The sequence below is a fragment of the Rhinolophus sinicus genome, linkage group LG03 (genome assembly GCF_036562045.2).
Source record: "Rhinolophus sinicus isolate RSC01 linkage group LG03, ASM3656204v1, whole genome shotgun sequence".
NCBI lineage: Eukaryota > Metazoa > Chordata > Mammalia > Chiroptera > Rhinolophidae > Rhinolophus > Rhinolophus sinicus.
The window spans coordinates 107,237,285-107,254,850 of record NC_133753.1 but is presented as its reverse complement, the minus strand read 5'-3'; the positions used below and the strand labels follow the sequence as shown (position 1 = coordinate 107,254,850).

The 17,566-nt window shown below is 47.7% G+C and overlaps 1 protein-coding gene across 1 annotated transcript in view; it reads right to left on the bottom strand.

Moving 5' to 3' along the window:
* Positions 1-15,385: 15,385 nt before the first annotated feature.
* Positions 15,386-17,566, bottom strand: part of GALNT17 (polypeptide N-acetylgalactosaminyltransferase 17) — a 514,547-nt gene continuing 512,366 nt past the window's right edge. Inside the window, exon 11 of the mRNA XM_019715773.2 lies at positions 15,386-17,016. Within this exon, the coding sequence (XP_019571332.2) occupies positions 16,888-17,016 (129 nt within the window). The 3' untranslated portion in view covers positions 15,386-16,887. The remainder of the gene's footprint in view (positions 17,017-17,566) is intronic.

Here is a 17,566-nt window from a genome sequence, read left to right as displayed (position 1 = left end):
TGTAAACTGGTATAGTCACTATGGAAAACACTATGGAGATGCCTCAAAAAATTAAAAATTAAAAGCAACCATATGATACAGCAAGTCCACTTTAGGAAATATATCCAAAGGAAACAAAATCACTCTCTCGAAAATGTATCTGCACCCCCATGTTCACTGCAGTGTTATTCACTATAGCCAAGACCTGGAAACAACCTAAATGTCCATCAATGGATGAATCAATAAAAATGTGGTACATATATGCAATGGGATATTACCCAGCCATAACAAGGAAGGAAATCCTGCCATTTGCAACAACATGAATGGATCGTTAGAGCAATATGCTAAATGAAATAAGTGAAACAGAAAGACAAATACTGTTTGATCTCAATTATATGTGGAATCTAAAAAAACTAAATTTAGAGATACAGAGAATAGTTTGGCGGTTTCTGAAGGTGGGGGTTGGGGAGTGGGAAAATGGGTGAAGAGGGTCAAACCTTACAAATTTCCAGTCATAAGTTGAGTCCTGGGGATGTAATTGTAACTACAGTTAACGATACTGTATTGTATATTTGAAAATTGATAAGAGAGTACATCTTAAAAGTTCTTGCCATAAGAAAAAAATTGGAAATATGTAAAGTGATGGATGTTAACTAGACTTACTGTGGTGATCATTTCACAATATATGGCGATATCAAATCATTATGTTGCATACCTTGAACTAATACAATGCTATATGTCAATTATAGATCAATAAAACTGGATAAAAAAAGATTAGAGAGAGGAAGTTTGAACCTTGAATTACCTATTTACTTAAAAAAAGTTGCTCTGAATAGAAGAAACTATGTCATTGTGAACTGCCACGTTTATTGTCACCCCTCATATTGGGCACTGGAGCTCCAGAGCAAAAGGAGGTTGAATGGAGGAAATAATGTGAATCTCTGCACTTCTGAGACCCTCAACTTCAAGTCTACTCTATTTTAATAAAATTGGAGCTCATTCACGGACCTGTGAAGACAAGTACAAACTATGGAAAGCCTTTAAGGCATAACACCGTGCTTTAAAAAGAAGAATTGAGGCATATATGGAGAAATAGAGAAACAGTTTACCTGACTCAAAGTTCCTCTCAGCCAAAGCCATCCACACAAAAACACACACATACATTTCACTCCTAAAACATGAAATGAATAAAACTCAGGTTGCATGTGCACCTGAGTAAGACTTGTCCCAGCCAACGCTGCCTCAGCTCTCAGTGCCCGGTATTGCATTTCTCTCTGCTTTGTTTGTAAAGGGGGTCCAGACAGGGACATTCTTCTCTAACTTCTCAGTGATCACACACAATGCCACAAATTGACCCCTGAAGTGAAAGAAATGCTCTAGAATATTTGAAGAAGTTCGAGATGTCTCTTCATACAACTGTCAACTTTCTAATCTTCAGAATTATTACTTATGATTGACACATGAGACTAGGAGCCATGAAACCTAAAGCTGAAGAACGTGGGTGAATATTTTTTACAAGAGATGGTGGGTGACACAAGAAAGAGGGAACCATATCTCCTGTGTTTAGTGAGGATCCATTGGAGTAGCTGGTGTGGGAATGGGCTCACGGGTGGGTGGCCTGACATTTGACTACCCTCATTCCACCCAGAATTTCATGAATAACAGAGAAGGTCCTCACTGAGTCTTTTTTTTTTTTTTTTACATCTGATATCAGCATATATTCACTTGTGAGACTGTTCAAGCACAGCTTTGAGGTTTAGCAAACATTTCAGTCTTCACAAAATCCCTGCAAAGTAGGTCAAAGCAGTATGATTTTTCTTTGTTGTGCAAGAAAAATGGCTCTAGAGAAGCTAAGTGAGTGTCTCGTTACATAATAGAGACAAAAGTCCGGGGTGGAGCTTTGGTCTCCTGATTGCCTTCCCAGTGTTGCGAGCTGTCTGTAATAGGTGGCTTGCTTATTGTGGAAAACACAATGACAAGTTTTCCAATGAGAAGTTTCTAAAAATAAGTGCTCTATGAAAAGGAAGGCCAGGAGCCTACAGTCAGAAACCTGTTTGAAGTTGAGGGTTTCGTGAAGGTGGGCCAGGTAATTTTCTGCCCCTGGAGCAAGAGGTTCCTCTCCCAATCTGAGGATCCTCTCAGTTGTGATGCTCTGTCTCTTGCTCACTAGGTGGCACTGCTGCAGTGTTTGCTCCTGAAAGCTTTTGGAAGGAAGCTCTCAGACCCAGGCAGGGCCCAGAAGGCAAAAAGAGTTGTCAAACCTCTCTACTCAGTGGTGTACTCCCTGAGGTTCTCTTTGTGGTGTGTGTGAGGCCTTGAATTCCATACTCAATCTTAGAGCTCTTCTCTGTCCTAGCAGAAATCTTATGCCAGGCAGGGTTTTTCTGGTCATGCCCACCTGTGAGCTGTGGGCCAGTTATTACTGGCCTCTGGCGGGCACACTGATGGGAATTTACTCGTCCTAGATTTCTAGTGACCTTGGGACTCTGGTTGTAGCCACATGAGTTGATCCTTGCTCTGTGCCCCAAACCTTGATCTGTTGTGTCCGAAGTATATGAGCACAGATGTGGACATTGTTTGCATAGCTGGATAACCCAGCCATTCCCTGTATTTTCTGGCAGGTGAGCTATACCTTAGCCTTATGGGAGAATTATGCCAAGCCATTAACTGAAGTGCTAGAAGCCAACTGCTTTTATCCTTTGTAAAATCCTGAACTCATGGAGGGGTCTTCACTAGCACATCCTGCAGGGTGAACTTAGGGAAGTATCTGTGAAGGCATGGAGAAGGAGAGAGATTCTTTTCCCCAGACTTGGAAATGGCTCAAGTATTGAGAACCCTCTTCCTCACCCGTAGATATACCCACATTGTCCTCAGCTGATGAGCACATATATGGAAGCTTTAGAAAGACCTCACCAAAGAGCTCACTACCCTTCACAAAGTGTCTACAGAGGGCCATCAGGGTCTGAGTTCGGGATCCAATGCTGGGGCCGGCTAGATGTGAAACTCCCCCTCAAATAGCCAAGGACTCTGGACCAGCTATGCCCCCAGACCACAATTCCTTTCCCAAAAGACAAGACTTCCAGACGGGGAGGTAGCCATTTGTCTTAGCTTGGTTTCCCTCAAAAACAGATGCTGAGACAAAGATTCAAGTACAGGTTGTTTATTTGGGGCATGTAAGAAACCATTAGCGACGTGATAAAGGTACAGGAAGGCAACAGATAAAGCCAACTATCACTGTGAGTGACTGGGGCTTAATCCCAGGAGGGAGATTCAGAGCAATGGCATGGATGGCCTCCCAAAATTCTAATGGCTCAGATTTTCCCCACCTGAGCAGGAAGGAAGCTCGATATTTATACACGATTCCAGTCAGGCATTGTTTGGTGGCTGTCAGAGGCCCCCAGGCAAAGAGATGCCAGTATTGCATTTGGAAGTCAGCCCAAGCTCTCTGAAGTGTAGGACCTGAGGGATACAGGTAGGCCACCAATAGCATCTGTTACCCTCATAATCTTTCTCTGCCAGCAGGAAGGCCTGCTTGGAAAGGCTATATCAGGCTCCAGGTGTCCAACAGAAGGACCACAGCATTTCTGCTCTGAAAGTATACAGAGACTGTGGGGCAAATGTTCAATCTGAGGCCAAACCAGAGAAACGTGTTAAAAAAGGTCATCAAAGTAAGTGACATAAGCAAGAATCTTTGGCCCAGTGTGTGGCAACATGGAATTTAGAACCAGGAAAACTGGGAGCAAAGAGCAGCAGGGGATAGTCAGTTGCCAGAAGAAATTGCAGACTGTGAGAGTCTTGCAGAGGGTTCCAGAGGGCAGGCTGAGAGGCAGCTTCCCAGACACCCTTCTGGCCTGGCCGGGGTGCTGGTCGTGGTGATCCCGGACATTGCAGGGCATCTGGGCTGGCTGTGGGGCTTGGGGCGGACAGATTGAATGAGATACAGCCAAAGTGTGGTGATGGCACATGAGACATTTTGGGCATCATTCTTTTTCTATAGCATCACTGTTACTGTTATTATTAGTGACTGGGGAAACTTCCATTGAATCACTACGTGCCTTTGACTCACTTGGGAAGTCGACTCCAAGAACCTTGTCTGGCATCAGCTGTGCCTTGACAAGGCAAGATCTGGGCAAGAACTCTAACTCTGCAGCCTCTTAACCTCAGGTCCACGCACTCCTAAAGCCTCCGTCTGTGGGATGCAAGGTGTCTGTGAACTTGTGTGGGAAAAAAATTATGCTTAGTTTCACCTCTAAATGAAGTTTAGCATTTGCTACAATTATCAAAGTAGACAACAAACGACATGAAAAGTACGCGTACTTTTATCACCAACAGAAATCACAGAGAGTTTCATGTCAAATTATAATTGTGGCAGAAATTTTGTAATATTACCTATACTCATACAACTTTGAAATTATGGAGATTAAATTAATCACTTATAGCTTATTTAATGCATTAATAAAAAGGTATTTGTATGTATTTCTATATCGTAAATTTGTGTATTTCTATATAACTGGGTTTCTTTGTAAGCCTATGTACTTTATTTTACACATTTCAAAAACGTTTTTCTAAGAAGGGGCTCATAGGCTTCTACAGATTGCCAAAGTTTCCATGGCATGCAAAAGGTTAAAAGCGTTTGAATGCCAGGAGGTATGAGGTCCACCCAGGTTGGTACCACGTGTCAGACAAGAGGCCGGTAGGTACCAGGTAGCCTGGGTTTCCTCTGACCCTTCCACCTCCCCACCCCTGAGGAATCAAAGCAGTGTCACAACAACTGAGTCCTGTTTGAACTCATTTCAGAGGAAAGGAGCAGCGGAAATCAATGTCAGGCGCCGGCAGGGGGTGCAGCGGCCTGTCTCTGAGCGGCCTTCGGGAGGCCTGACATCCCGAGAACCCGGAGCACATTTTTCTGCTCATCCAACCACTATCATCCCATCCCACCCCACCGCACACCGTGCCACCGTCCTTGGCAACCATGGCAACCACGCCACACACCAGGGACAAACCGAGCTGTGGGCAGAATCGGAGGGCACACAATTCTCTGTCCTTTCAAACTCTACAGTTTCAGACTTCTGTACAAGTACGGGGACGCCCATGTCAGTGAGGAATGTAATTCAAATTTCCACCAGGGGGCGCTAGGCATGCAGGTGCCAGGAATGTCCACTTATTTCTCCTTCCCTAAAAAAGATTTGCCTTCAAAAACTCATAGACACAGACAATAGTTTAGTGGTTACCAGAGGGTAAGGGGGTGGGGGGTGGGAGATGAGGGTAAGGGGGATCAAATATATGGTGATGGAAGGAGAACTGACTCTGGGTGGGGAACACACAATGGGATTTATAGAGGATGTAATACAGAATTGTACACCTGAAATCTATGTAACTTTACTAACAATTGTCACCCCAATAAACTTTACTTAAACAAAAAAATTTGCCTTCAAAGACAGACATGAGGTGACCAGCCCGTTCCCTTCTGCCTGTTTTTCTTTTTGCCTCTTCCCACTCTATGCTTATCTCTCTCCTTCTCTTCTGTCTCTTTTTGTCACTTTTTCTGTCTCTTTGCATTTCTCTCTGAATGTCTTTCTTTTATCTCCCTCTATTTCTAATTCTCCCTGTAGTTCCATGCTTCTTTCTCTCTTTTTAATCTTTATATGTGTCTATCCCTGTCCCTTTCTGCCTCTCTCTCTCTTCTTCCCTCTCCCTTCCCTTCTCTCTCTCCCATTCACACACACACACACACACACACACACACACACACTCCCACCCTCACAATTCCCTCCTAAGGTTGCAGGCAGCTCTTGGGGGATGGACCGTGGCTCTTGCAGGCTCTCACCCAACTGATTGCTCACCCCGGCAGCCTCACCACTGACTGGATGCACCTGCAGCCTGGACAGTGGTGTAGTAAGACAAGCACAGGTGCTCGCACCACACAGGCCATCTCCATCCACCACTGATAACCCGAGCAACCCTGGACAAGCTACATAACCTCCCCAGGCCTCAGTTTTCTTGTTTAAAGGGGCCTCATCAAATCAGATAAAATATTGCGTTTAACCAGTGTTCTTATAAAGCCTAATGTGCATGGTAGGCAGCTTTTGAATGGCTCCCTGTCACTGCTGCCTCTTGATATCCTTTCTGCATCTTCTCCCTGAGTGTGGCTGGACCTAGGGACTTACTTCTAGCAAATGGAATGTGGGGAAAGTGATGGGATTTCATTTCTGAGGTTAGGTTGCACAGAACTGGAATTTCCGTCTTGCTAGCTCTTGCAAGCTCTGGTGTTCTCGCCTGCTTGCTCTGATGTAGCTGCCATGTCGTGAGCTGCCCTATAAAGAAGTCCACACAGCAAAGAACTGAGGCCTGTGTGGCCAACAGCCAGGAACTGAGCCCCCAGTCCAACTGAATCATCCAAACAGCTATGAATTCGCAAGGAGATCGTCCCTCGGTAGATCGTCCAGCCGTAGCCAGCATTTTAGATGTAGCCTGTGGGAGGGCCTGTGAGAGGACCCAGCTAAGCTGCCTTCAGAATCTGTCCCACAGAAACTGCGAGCTCATAAGCGTTGTGGTTTTATGTCACTGAGATTTGCAATCATTTCTCATGCAGCAATAGATAACTAACACAACGTGTGAATGATCTTGTATGAGCTAGGGTCGGCTTAGTGCAGTAACAAAGAAATAGACCCAACCACAGAATGGCTAGACAAAACAATCCTGGTTAGACATTCAGGTTAATGAGAGGGTCTCTTTCATGCTATCATTCAGGGACTGAGAATCCTTCCACCTCATGGCTCCACTGTCCCCTGAGATGCCACTGCCATTGGTATCCAGCCCAGAAGGGGAGAAGGAGCGTGGTGGAAGCAATCCCACTTCTGAAAAAGCCCAGCCCCAAGACACATTGTGGGGACAGAGCCCCAGAGAGTAGTTTACAGGCTCTCGGCCTCACGTGGAAAGGTGCTGGCTCGGCTGCGGCTCATTGGCTGTCGGCTGTGGCCGGTTAGCCGATTGGCTGCCGGTATAACTGCTGCGGCTACGGAGGAGAGCCGATGATTGCCGAGGAGCCGAGCAGAGCTGAGGAGAGCGGAGGAGAGGAGAGGAACAGAGTCGAGACAGTGGAGGAGAGTTGTCGGTCAGTCGGTTGGCGGAAAGGCAGACGGCAGGTCGGCGTCCGGTGAACCCAGCCTCCAGTGAGACCATAGTGGTATGACTCCCCTACCTATGGCTCCGTGGGTGTTCCTTTTTGGCCTCACCACATCCTGTGTTCTTGTGTGGGGAGCGGGAGCAGAGACCCCGCAGGCCGCCCCGCCTGAAAGATGGCGCGGCGAGCAGGGTCTCCCGCACGCCACACATCATCATGTCCCTCACACCCTCTTGAGGAAAACTTAGTCACACAGTCCCCCCTATTTTCAAAAGAGACTATATCTAGTCATGGTGGCTGGAACCTTAGAAAGAATGGATACCGGTGGTACAGGCCTAGCCTAATACTCAGTATATACTGGTCAATGAGAGCCTGGCCTGGGCTCTTCAGGTTACCTTTCCAGACACTGATCAGTCAGGGACTTATCTCTGTGAAGTTCCTGCCTTTCTCATCTCATCACTAGTCCATGCACCCTAACGTGCGCTAACCAAGGCTGGGGAGTCTCTTTTCCCATGTGGCCTGCTTCTGTTCAGGTCATAGATTCTGCGGAGTCTTCGGCCCGCTTGTAGGAGTGGCCTTTGTTTTCTGCAGTGCTTGATTTATTCCTAACTCACCTGTAAAATTATGAGCTTCAGAAGGTTCCCACACCACACTACATCTTCACTTTCATGGTTGAGTCATTGCTCCAGACATTTCACACCTCAATGTTACCTGAATCAGCAGAAATTTTGTTTCTGAATCAGTAAAGATGAGATTCAAAGGCATGTCTGAAGAAACCCAAATAAAACCCAAAATAAACGAAAGGTTTTCTTCACTTGACTTTTCTCTCATGTGAAGAAACCCTTAAGTAGGTGACACAGGGTTAGTATGGTAGCTTCACCGGGAGACTAAAATTCCTTTATTTTCTGCTGTACTGTTTTCAAAGTCACCCTGTAATTGCAAGACTGTTGCTGCAGCTCCAGTCATCATGTCCACACTCTAGGCAGCAGGAAAAGGAGAGGCGGGCCAAAGGGTGTAGCTCTAAGCTATATCTCTTTAAAGAACTTTCCCAGAGGCTCACCCAGTCACTTCCACTTACCTCTCATCAACTACCTCTCTCTGCAGAGGAGTCTGGGAAATAGTTTCCTAGCTGGGCATCTGGAAATCTGAAGTTTCCTTACCGAAGAAGAAGGGGATGTTGGGTAGGCAGGCAGCAGTCTCTCCCTAGGGAGCAGAAAGATGGATTCTCACAGATCCAAATCCCAATTGGCTTTCTCATAGTAGCCGCTAATGGTATTGACTAAACTGTCTGTACTGTTGTAATTTTATGGCTCCAGCTGAAGAGTGCCCCCAGGCCATGGTTCCTCTGTTACAGCCAGGACTGGCTGAGTGCAAAAGAGTGTCCGTGCCACCTCCTGGGTATGTGGATAACCCCTTCCCAGACCCTGGCATCCAGAACTGCCCAGGGCTGCCTGAGTTGACTGGACAAAACACTGTCTGCTGAGTATGTATGTATTTATGTATTTTTTTAGTAGTAGTAGTAGTAGTAGTAGACTTATTTTAGAACAGTTTTAGATTTACAAAAAAAAAATGAACAGGTAGAAAAAGAGTTCTCGTAATACAGGCCCTCACAGATATCCTCCTATTATTAACATCTTGTATTAGTATAGTACCTTTGTTATAATTAATCAATCAATATTGATACATCATTATTAACTACAGTACATAATTTATTCAGATTTCCTTACTTCTTTTACCCAATGTCCTTTTTTTTCTGTGCCAGGATCCCACCCAGAATACTATGTTACATTTAGTGCTTCTATTCCCTTACGCTCCTCTTGACTGTGACATTTTCTCAGCTTTGGTATGTTTTCGACGACCTTGACAGTTTTGAGGAGTACTGGTCAGGTATTTTGTAGGATGCCCCTCTATTGGAATTTGTGTGATGTTTTTCTAATGATGGGGTTATGATTTTTTTGTAGGGAGACCACAGAGGTAAAGTGCCATTTTCATTACATCTTATCAGTGGTACATACTATCAACACGATGTATGGTTGTTGATGTTGACCTTTATCACCTGGCTAACATACTGTTTGTCAGGTTTCTCCACTGCAAAGTTATTCTTCTCTCCTTTCCATACTCTATTCTTTGGAAGGAATTCCCATTTAAGGAGTGGGGAGTTATGCTCCCCTCTTTCGAGTGAAGTATTTACATAGTTTATTTGCAATTCTCCTGTACATGATTGCTTCTTCCCAAGGAGACATTTTAAAACTACAAGAGTCTAAGATAGTTCCTTCTTCTCCTCTCATTGCTAGACCTAAAATAAGCCTGTTGCAGTTTTTGAAACAAAAACTTTGGATGTACATTTTCATTTTTCCTATGACTAAATATTAAGCCTTTTTTTTTTTTTTTTAAAGATGTCTTTTATTTTCCTCTCTGTAAGTCATCCAGTTAAATAAACTATGAACTGTCAAGTCTGGTCTTCCTCTTCAAAGGTGACATATAACGAGTAAAACTTTCATCTCCCAGCTGGCACGTGCATCTCCATGAAAAGAAGCTCTTCCAACATCCACTTCTATCACCCCAGCACGCTGCTCATGTGCCTACCAGCAGGACTGGAGGCTGGGACAGGAGCCATGGGAAGCCATCAGACAGGAGCCAGCGAAGTCATATAGGCACAGGATGAGCAGTGACGTTGGAGGCCACCTACTCTGCTTGAACCTCTCCAGGAACAGAACTCGGTTCCTCCTGAGACCTCCATCCCAGCTTCGGGAGGATGGCTCTGTTAGAAAGCAGATTCTTATCCCCAGCTCAAAGCCATAGCCCGGCTTCCATCCCCTGGTCCCCGTTCTTACTCTCTGTGTCATAAGGAACGAATCCAAACCATGGCTGTCCTCCCACCCCCATCCCTTCCCCATGGCCCCCTGAGTCTTTAATGCAGTGACCATCTCCTTCAAGTGCAACACACTTGGTTTCTTCCCTGACAAGACGCCCGGCTTATTACCATCCAGCTGAGCTCATTTATGTGGACTCCAAGGCTGCATGACAATCACTTCCTCCTGTATTTTCCTCTCCAAGATCCCATGGGCTTCTTTTGGAGACTGCTGACCCATACTGAGGTGAATTAATAAAGCCCATTGCATTTTATATTCCTCTAGCATACATTAGTACTAAGAAATGGGTATAAATAGCACAGTGGTGTTATGCACATGGGGGTGCATCTCTGAAGCACTTAGAAACCGTGAGTTAAATAGCTTTGTGTTAAAACTCTTCATCTTCTAAGGCTTATTTGTTTGAGCAAAGGTACAGGCAACTTTAACTCAAGTATCAGGAATTCTGAATTATGGAGGTCATGACTTGTAATGATGTAGAGAAATTCAGAGACATGAACTTGGGCACCAGAAACTTGATCTGGTGACTTGGGTCAGGAAGGTGAAGTTTCATTTTCCTGTGTGTGTTTTCAAAGGCAGAAAAATGTGGGGAAAATGTAAAATCTGAGCAGTGTGTACACTGTTTTTTGTTATCTGCATGGCGGGATTATAAACACCACACCTTAGGAAATGTTTCTGCGGAAACCTCACTATCTCAAGTTCATGCTGATGCCCAAAGCTTGCAATTGCCTCCTGAGATGTGCTGACGGAAGCCCCATTTTTCCTGCCTTTCCAAGCTGGATTCCATTCTAGATGAGAGCTCAGACTCCCCAAACACAGAGATTTGTAATGTTAGCTGCCGATGTTCTGATAAAGTTCACCAAGAATCCCCACACTTCACTCTAATCAAGGTTTTCCAAAATCCGGCCCAACGAGCTTTTGCTTCACATTGAAAACTGAAGGAAAAAAACAAAGCCTGTACTTTTCATTTAGGAGGTTTCATTCCTTTCCACATATTGTAACAAGCAAGCTTGGGAGTGACTCAAAGCTGAGCAATCAGAAGAAAAGAAAGAGTTGAAAACAATCCCCGTTGGGCGGGAATAACTGTTTTCTCACAGGGATGAGAACTATTGCCAGCCTGTTGGAGCCACACCCTGACTGAACTCTGGAACATGCTCCGAGGAGGCAGACACAGTGACTCACACTGTGCTGGTGCTTCACGGGAACCTGTGGTTCTCTGACTCCTACAGCTGGGAGGTGCCTATAAGATTTTCAAATGTTGTGTCTTCATTTTGACAATTATCTAAAAATACATATAGCATATTCTGGATTATCTGGATGACAAGGTTGGCATTGACATGGGTTTGTGGCTGTGTGACAATAGCATTGGCACTGAATGGTCCTACAGTGACTGTCACAGGTGAAAGAGAAGAACAGTGTGGTGTTTGCCCCTCTGGAAAGCCGGTGGAATATAGATTTCCAGAGAGCAGGGTTTCTATTTGCTTTGCTTACTCTCGTTAGCCAGGCCCCAAGCAGGTAGTACGTGCTCAGTAAATAAGTGCTGAATGAATGAATGGTAAACAAATACTTTTAAAATGCCTGGAGCACAGAGAAGTGGTGGGAGAATCATGTTATCACCAGGCACAAAAGAACTTCTGCTAAAGTTGCTGCCATTACCATATCGGGATAAGCAGCAATGTCGTTTCAGGAAGCAAAGGCTGCCACAGGTTGAATGAATGTTGTTAACTTAAGTTTTATTGACTTTGTAGATTTGTTTGTATTGACTAGTAAATTTATTTTTACTTTGTAGTTGTAACAGGCCTATGAGCAGAAGCCATTTTATATTTATACATATTTGAGAAACACTATAATAAAAAATAAATTAGGTCAGCCCTGAGGGTCTCTGACGAATGTTTTTTTGTTTGTTTTTTCCTTATAAGGATTCCATCTATTACTTTTCTTAAGAAACAGTCAATAAACACTTTCCACAGTATATACCCAATCCTGTAGCAAATTGGGACATGGCCTCCCTCACCATTTCTCCAGGAAGCTGAACTGAACTTTGTCCATTGATAAAGTCGCTGCCTATGGGATGTAAGTTGCTTCTCTCTGTTATAACCAGCACTGACTTTAGGTGAACTGTAGATTTTAATGGGCAGTGGATCTTGTTCTCAGAGCTCCAGAGGGCTGGGCAGGGGGAAGAGGTTACTGAGATGCAGACTTTGCTTGGCTCGCTGTGAGACAGTTTTCTGCCCTAGAACAATCTGTCTCTAGACTTGATCAAGCAGATACGAGGTGATTGGGCATCCAGTGGGAGAGTGAATGAGATGACGTATTGATCCGGGAGCAATATGAACCCCCTGGCCATTTGCTAAGGATGAGATTCCTGGCTAGGCCTGGCAGTCTCCTGTGTCCTGCAACCATCAGCAGCAACAAGGACCCCTGCCGGCTTTCTTAGCTTCTCAACTTGGCTCTTTGTGCTTGGGCAGTGCAGGGATCCCACACCAACAGGGAATAGATGAAGTCAAGCTGGGACCTACGCTGCAAGATCCAGTCATCAGCTGTAGCCTCTTTGGGGAAAGAACAGGGAATCTGCAAATAGGCCAAGACCGCCGTTTATGCCAATAGGCCTAGACCCCATTTCATGAGTGCCCAGGCTCCAGGAGTGGGGAGGCCCAATACGTTGTGTCGATTTTCTTCCCTTAAATATAAGTGTTAAAGGCTAAACACCATGATATTCATAGTGCATTTGCTCAATGTATGTTAGCTCCTTCTCCTTCTCTGCCTTCCAAAAAGTCTTAAAAAGCAAACCAAATATTAAGACATTTGTGCCCAAATATACTTGTTGAACTGCAATGTGCCTCCAGAGTTTGGGACCCACCGCTGATCCCCATACTCAGGTCTAGGAAGCCCGCCTGCTGGGTGGGAAAGCAGAGTGGCCAAGAGACTGGGATTTGTGATTAAGGAAAGAGGAAGGGGCAGCTGCTTAGGAGCTGATGATCTGCCAGCCCAACTGTTGCTGCGGAGCTCAAATCAAAACAAGAGGCTGGAATGCTGGCAGTGAACGGGGATCAGAACCTGAGTCAACCACCTGGCAGTTGCCAGATGCCACAGGCCACCTGTTCCCTGAGTAGGCTCTAGGCCCCTTCCAGGCCCGTCCCCGGCCTGGCCAGCTGTCGCTCAGCCTTTCTCAGAGCAGCACTCAAGCAAAGTGGGAGGAGGAGGAACAGCATGCAAGTCGGGGACAACTCCTGCACCGACAGCCTGGGAGAGTCTCCAGCTCTGCCAGCCTGAATTCTGCCCCTTGCGAAACAGGGATACTTTTCAAGAATAGGGGGGAAAATATCAGATGAAAAGAAATGCCTTCAGAAATCCAAGTAAAAAGTCTTGGAGTGGCTGAAGATGGTGGCTTCAGGCCCAAATTGTGCTTTCCCATCTTTTCTATTTCTTCTCTAGCCACCAGAGTAAGTACAAAGAACACACTGGAGAAATAACTTTTACAGATTCAGAGACAGAGGCTTTGGTGGCTTGGACATGTATCAGGAATACCATCTGTGATATTTTTTTTTTTTTTTTGCCATAGAAATTGAGGGGGGAAATAGAGGAAAGAGAAAGAAATAGGCCCTGGATGGGAATGGGGAGCACTGGGGTGAGGGCCTGAGTGTGCACAGGGAACCGCAGCAGCAAAGGTTGTCAGGACTCAGCTGTGTCTGCCGCGTCCACGTGCCCGTGTGAGTGAGGGGAGCAGACCGATGTGTCTCCTCTCAAACACGATGGAGCTGACTCCCGACATCCGGGAAGGAGTGGGAGAACTCCCTGAGGCCCAGGCTTGGCGCTTGCTGCCCACAGTCCCGTGCAGATGTGGGTCCCTGAACCATCCAAACTCTCCAAAGGACGGGGGACGCCAGGCTCCCCCAGGCCTCTTTCTCTTCTCTCATGTCCTCTGTGGCTTCGTTAATTCCTCTTCTCTCCCTTGGTCCCTGGCCTGCCACCCTACTGTGCTACGGTCCGTGGGACTCTGTGGGGCAAAGAGATTGCTGCCTGGGGAGGCTGGCCTCATGCTCTGGCCAGTCTCCCCAGGCAGCCTTTGGGAGGAAGCCCAGGTGAACTGTGACAGCCACTGCCCATAGGAAGGGACAGCCCAGGCCCCCTGGACGCTGAACCAAGGGCCGGAGCCAAGACTTGGAGCACACGTACTGGTACCTGGAGGCCGGAAGCCTCCCACGGCTCTGACCCAGCTCCCCCACCACTCCCCCAAACGAGGAAACCATCCAAATACCCTGTCCTGTTGCTGGGTGACACTGAGTAAGAGGAGGGCTTCTCTTGGGAGTTCTAGGACATTTGCTGGTGCCATAGTTTAGAGGTGCAGCCTTGGAAACAAGGGAACCCAAACTGCCATGAGCATATTGACTGCTTCAGGTGTGGGCTCCATTCTGTCAGCGTGGATGTGGGTTTGGACATTGTGGGAGAACAGAGCAAGTCTTTTGGCTTCTTTGGTCTGAGATGGTTTTGGCCCATTTCCTGTAGGAGGAAGGATCCCACAGGGACCCACTGAGAACCTCCCAGGAATTGGGGCTCAAGACTAATGGTCAATGAGGATATTGCTTTCTTTGAACTTCGGCTTTAAGACTCAGCCAGGAGAGCGACATGTTCAGTCAGGACGGGGCTCCTCCCCAAGCACCACCTTGTGATAGCATCTCAACGTCTCCCTGGACCCCACTTGACAGCCTGCAGACCTTTAGCTCTTTTCACTTCACAGTTACTCTGAGACTCCAATATTTAAATGTGATGAACTCATTGTCAAACAGCAGCATTTTCCATCAGCGTGCTTGTAGACACTGATTCTCCTAGAACCCAAAAGAAAAAGGGCAACTCATAAGAGCATTTGTGTGACACCGAACAAGATGGGCCTTCTTGGCCTCATCAAAGGAAAGAGGCCTGGGGCCATCATAGCCCAAGGGACTCTCCCCCCATTTGTTTTCCATATGCACTTCCATGACAGAGGCCTGGCGTCTTTTTGGATTTTACTTTTCCATGAACAAAAGGGGCAGATACTTCCATCACTGGCTTCAAGGTCTCCAGAGGTGGGAGTCATTGCCTGGCAGCAGGAGGGGATGAATGGGGATCGCTCAGCCAGATCACCCCCACCCTCCTCTTCCTTACAGGTATCGTCACCAGCCAACCCTCCTCATCTGGGGTCAGCAGGGGGTTAGTAATCCAGTGCCAAATGTCAAGTTCTGTTCTGCTTTGGGGCGTGGCAGGGGAATGGTGGGGGGAGGCAAGTACAAGGGCAAGCTGGCTTTGTCTCAGCTCCAAGCTATGAGGGCTTTGGCTATTAATAAGACCAAACCCTCAAACCAAAAGAGCCTTCTGGCACACCCCAGGAACTCCCCCAGCCCTGGGCTCAGGAGAAATCAAGAAACAAACAAGGCTGTTTTGGGAAGTGCTCACATGTATTTATTTCACAAGGTGGGAGATGGGGCAGGGGTGGTCTTCAACAAGATGCCACCCAACGAGACTCTGTGAACCCCAAACTAGGCAACTACAGGGTTTGGTTCTGGGCAGGGCTTGGCCTGTGGGGATAGCATGAGGGGGAAAGATGGGCACTGGCAGAAGGGACAGCTTTCCATTTTGGGGACCACACGGGATAAGGCGGAGCCATGTCCTCCTGGCCAGTGAAGCCTGGCCACTGCACCCCCTTCCCCACCCAGAGGCTTCTTGGCAGCCTCGTCCTGAACCAGGTGAGCAGCGAAGCAGCAAGCCCAAAGCCACACTACTACATCTGCTCTGCCACACACCCAGACACACATGCCACATGGTGTCACACATGCACCACACACGTGCAGCTGCACACACCCTGTTACACGCACCACATGGGCACACACACTCACGCATGCACACAAGTCCATATATTAACTCTGATTTATAAGTGCACCCTAACCAGAGGGCAATCGAAAAAAATTATTACTCTTCAGAGAGGAATCGACTGTCTTCTCCCGTCAGCCAGCAAGTATGGGCTGGAATGGGATGAGCAGAGAGCATCCTCAAGGGTCCTGGTCCCCTCTGCTGTGCTGGCTCCAGTCCCTACGCTCCAGGTGGAGGCCCCTTGCTGCCTACCCTGCAGCAGCCTCTGAGAGGCAGGGTGTCCTATGCCCCAGGCAGGGAGAGCTGCAGCGCCTGGCTTAGCCTGGGGCCCTTCACAGCTCCGACCATCCTGTGTACTCAGCCTGCTCCTGCCTCAACTCCCTGGAGACAGAGGCAGAACAGCTGGCCAGGAACACAACAGCCCAGTGCCCAGGCGACCATGGAAGTGTCAGCTCCTTCCAGGCCATCTCAGGGAGGGTCCAAAAAGTCCAGAGCTGTAGCCCCCACAGTCACCTGATGGAAAGGTTTGGGATGGAGGCTGCCTTGAGCTGTGAATGGACATTTGGGCAGAAGCAACCTCAGGGGAAACTGAGTCCCAGGGCCTCACTGCCTCCTCTGAGGGGGAGCTAAGATGTGGTTGAGCACCCCCCACACACATACACACACTTTGTTGAGGGCTGGGGTGGAACTCAGAAGCTGCGGCTGCTGCTGCAAGAGATGAGAAAGGAGAGGCCCCGCCTGTCCCTGTCCTGACAGCGGTGGGACGACCACAAGCAGATGTGGATGTTTTACTCCTCGGTACCAGGTCCACATCCGGGCTGCAGAAGACACAGCTCCTGGGTTCCCAGAGAAGGGTTGGGGGTGCTTTTCCAGGATGCATGAGCCTTGTGGCAGCTGAGTGCCTGAGGTGGACAAAGTCTCCACCCGGGGCCCCCACACTGCCCTGGAGCAGCCTCAGGGGCCCACCAGCACCTACTGGCTCCCGGCTGTCCCCCCACCAGTGTGGCTGGTCCAGAGGACAGGCAGACCCTGTCCCAGGGGCCAGGCTCTGGGGTCCCCAGCTCCTTCCCACTACTTGATGGAGTTCTTAATCGTCCACCTCTGCCCCGTGCAGCTGCGGAGGATGAGGTCAATGCCCGCCAGGCCACGGTTCTCCACTTCCAGGCAGCGGCCAGTGCCCTTATTCATGATGGCTCCATTCTGGGAGGAGATGCGGCAGAGTGGGGGGGGGGGGGAGAGACAGAGGGGAGAGAGAGGGAGAAGCTTAACTATCATAGTGCCCGGTACATGGCCTCCTGGGGAGAAATCCCACCAAAATTCTTTGCACAGGGGGAGGGAAGGGTCACTGGGGCCTCCTCTGGAAACTCTAAAGTCAGAAAATAAATAAGCTTTGCCAAATTTGAATGGCTGAACTAGGTGATGAACAATGGTGGGGGATGGTGTCAGAATGGGGAATTTCCAGGGATATTCGAGGTCTGACTTTCTAAATCGTACTGCCTGTAGGTACTAGCAGATTTCAAGGAAATCACCCCCATACACCGCTCCCAAGATTTATCAGGACCAACCTAGCTTTGTGCTTGCTGTAGGGATCGAAGGCGGTCTCCCACAGAAATCACCCCACCAACTCCCCCAACATTCTTTGGGTCCACGCACCGGGCCCAGGGCTAGGAGACCTCTGGTGTACTTTGTCAGGTACTCTGGGGAAGCCAGATTGCCCTGTGGCCGGCAGCACCCTCACCTCCTCTGGGTG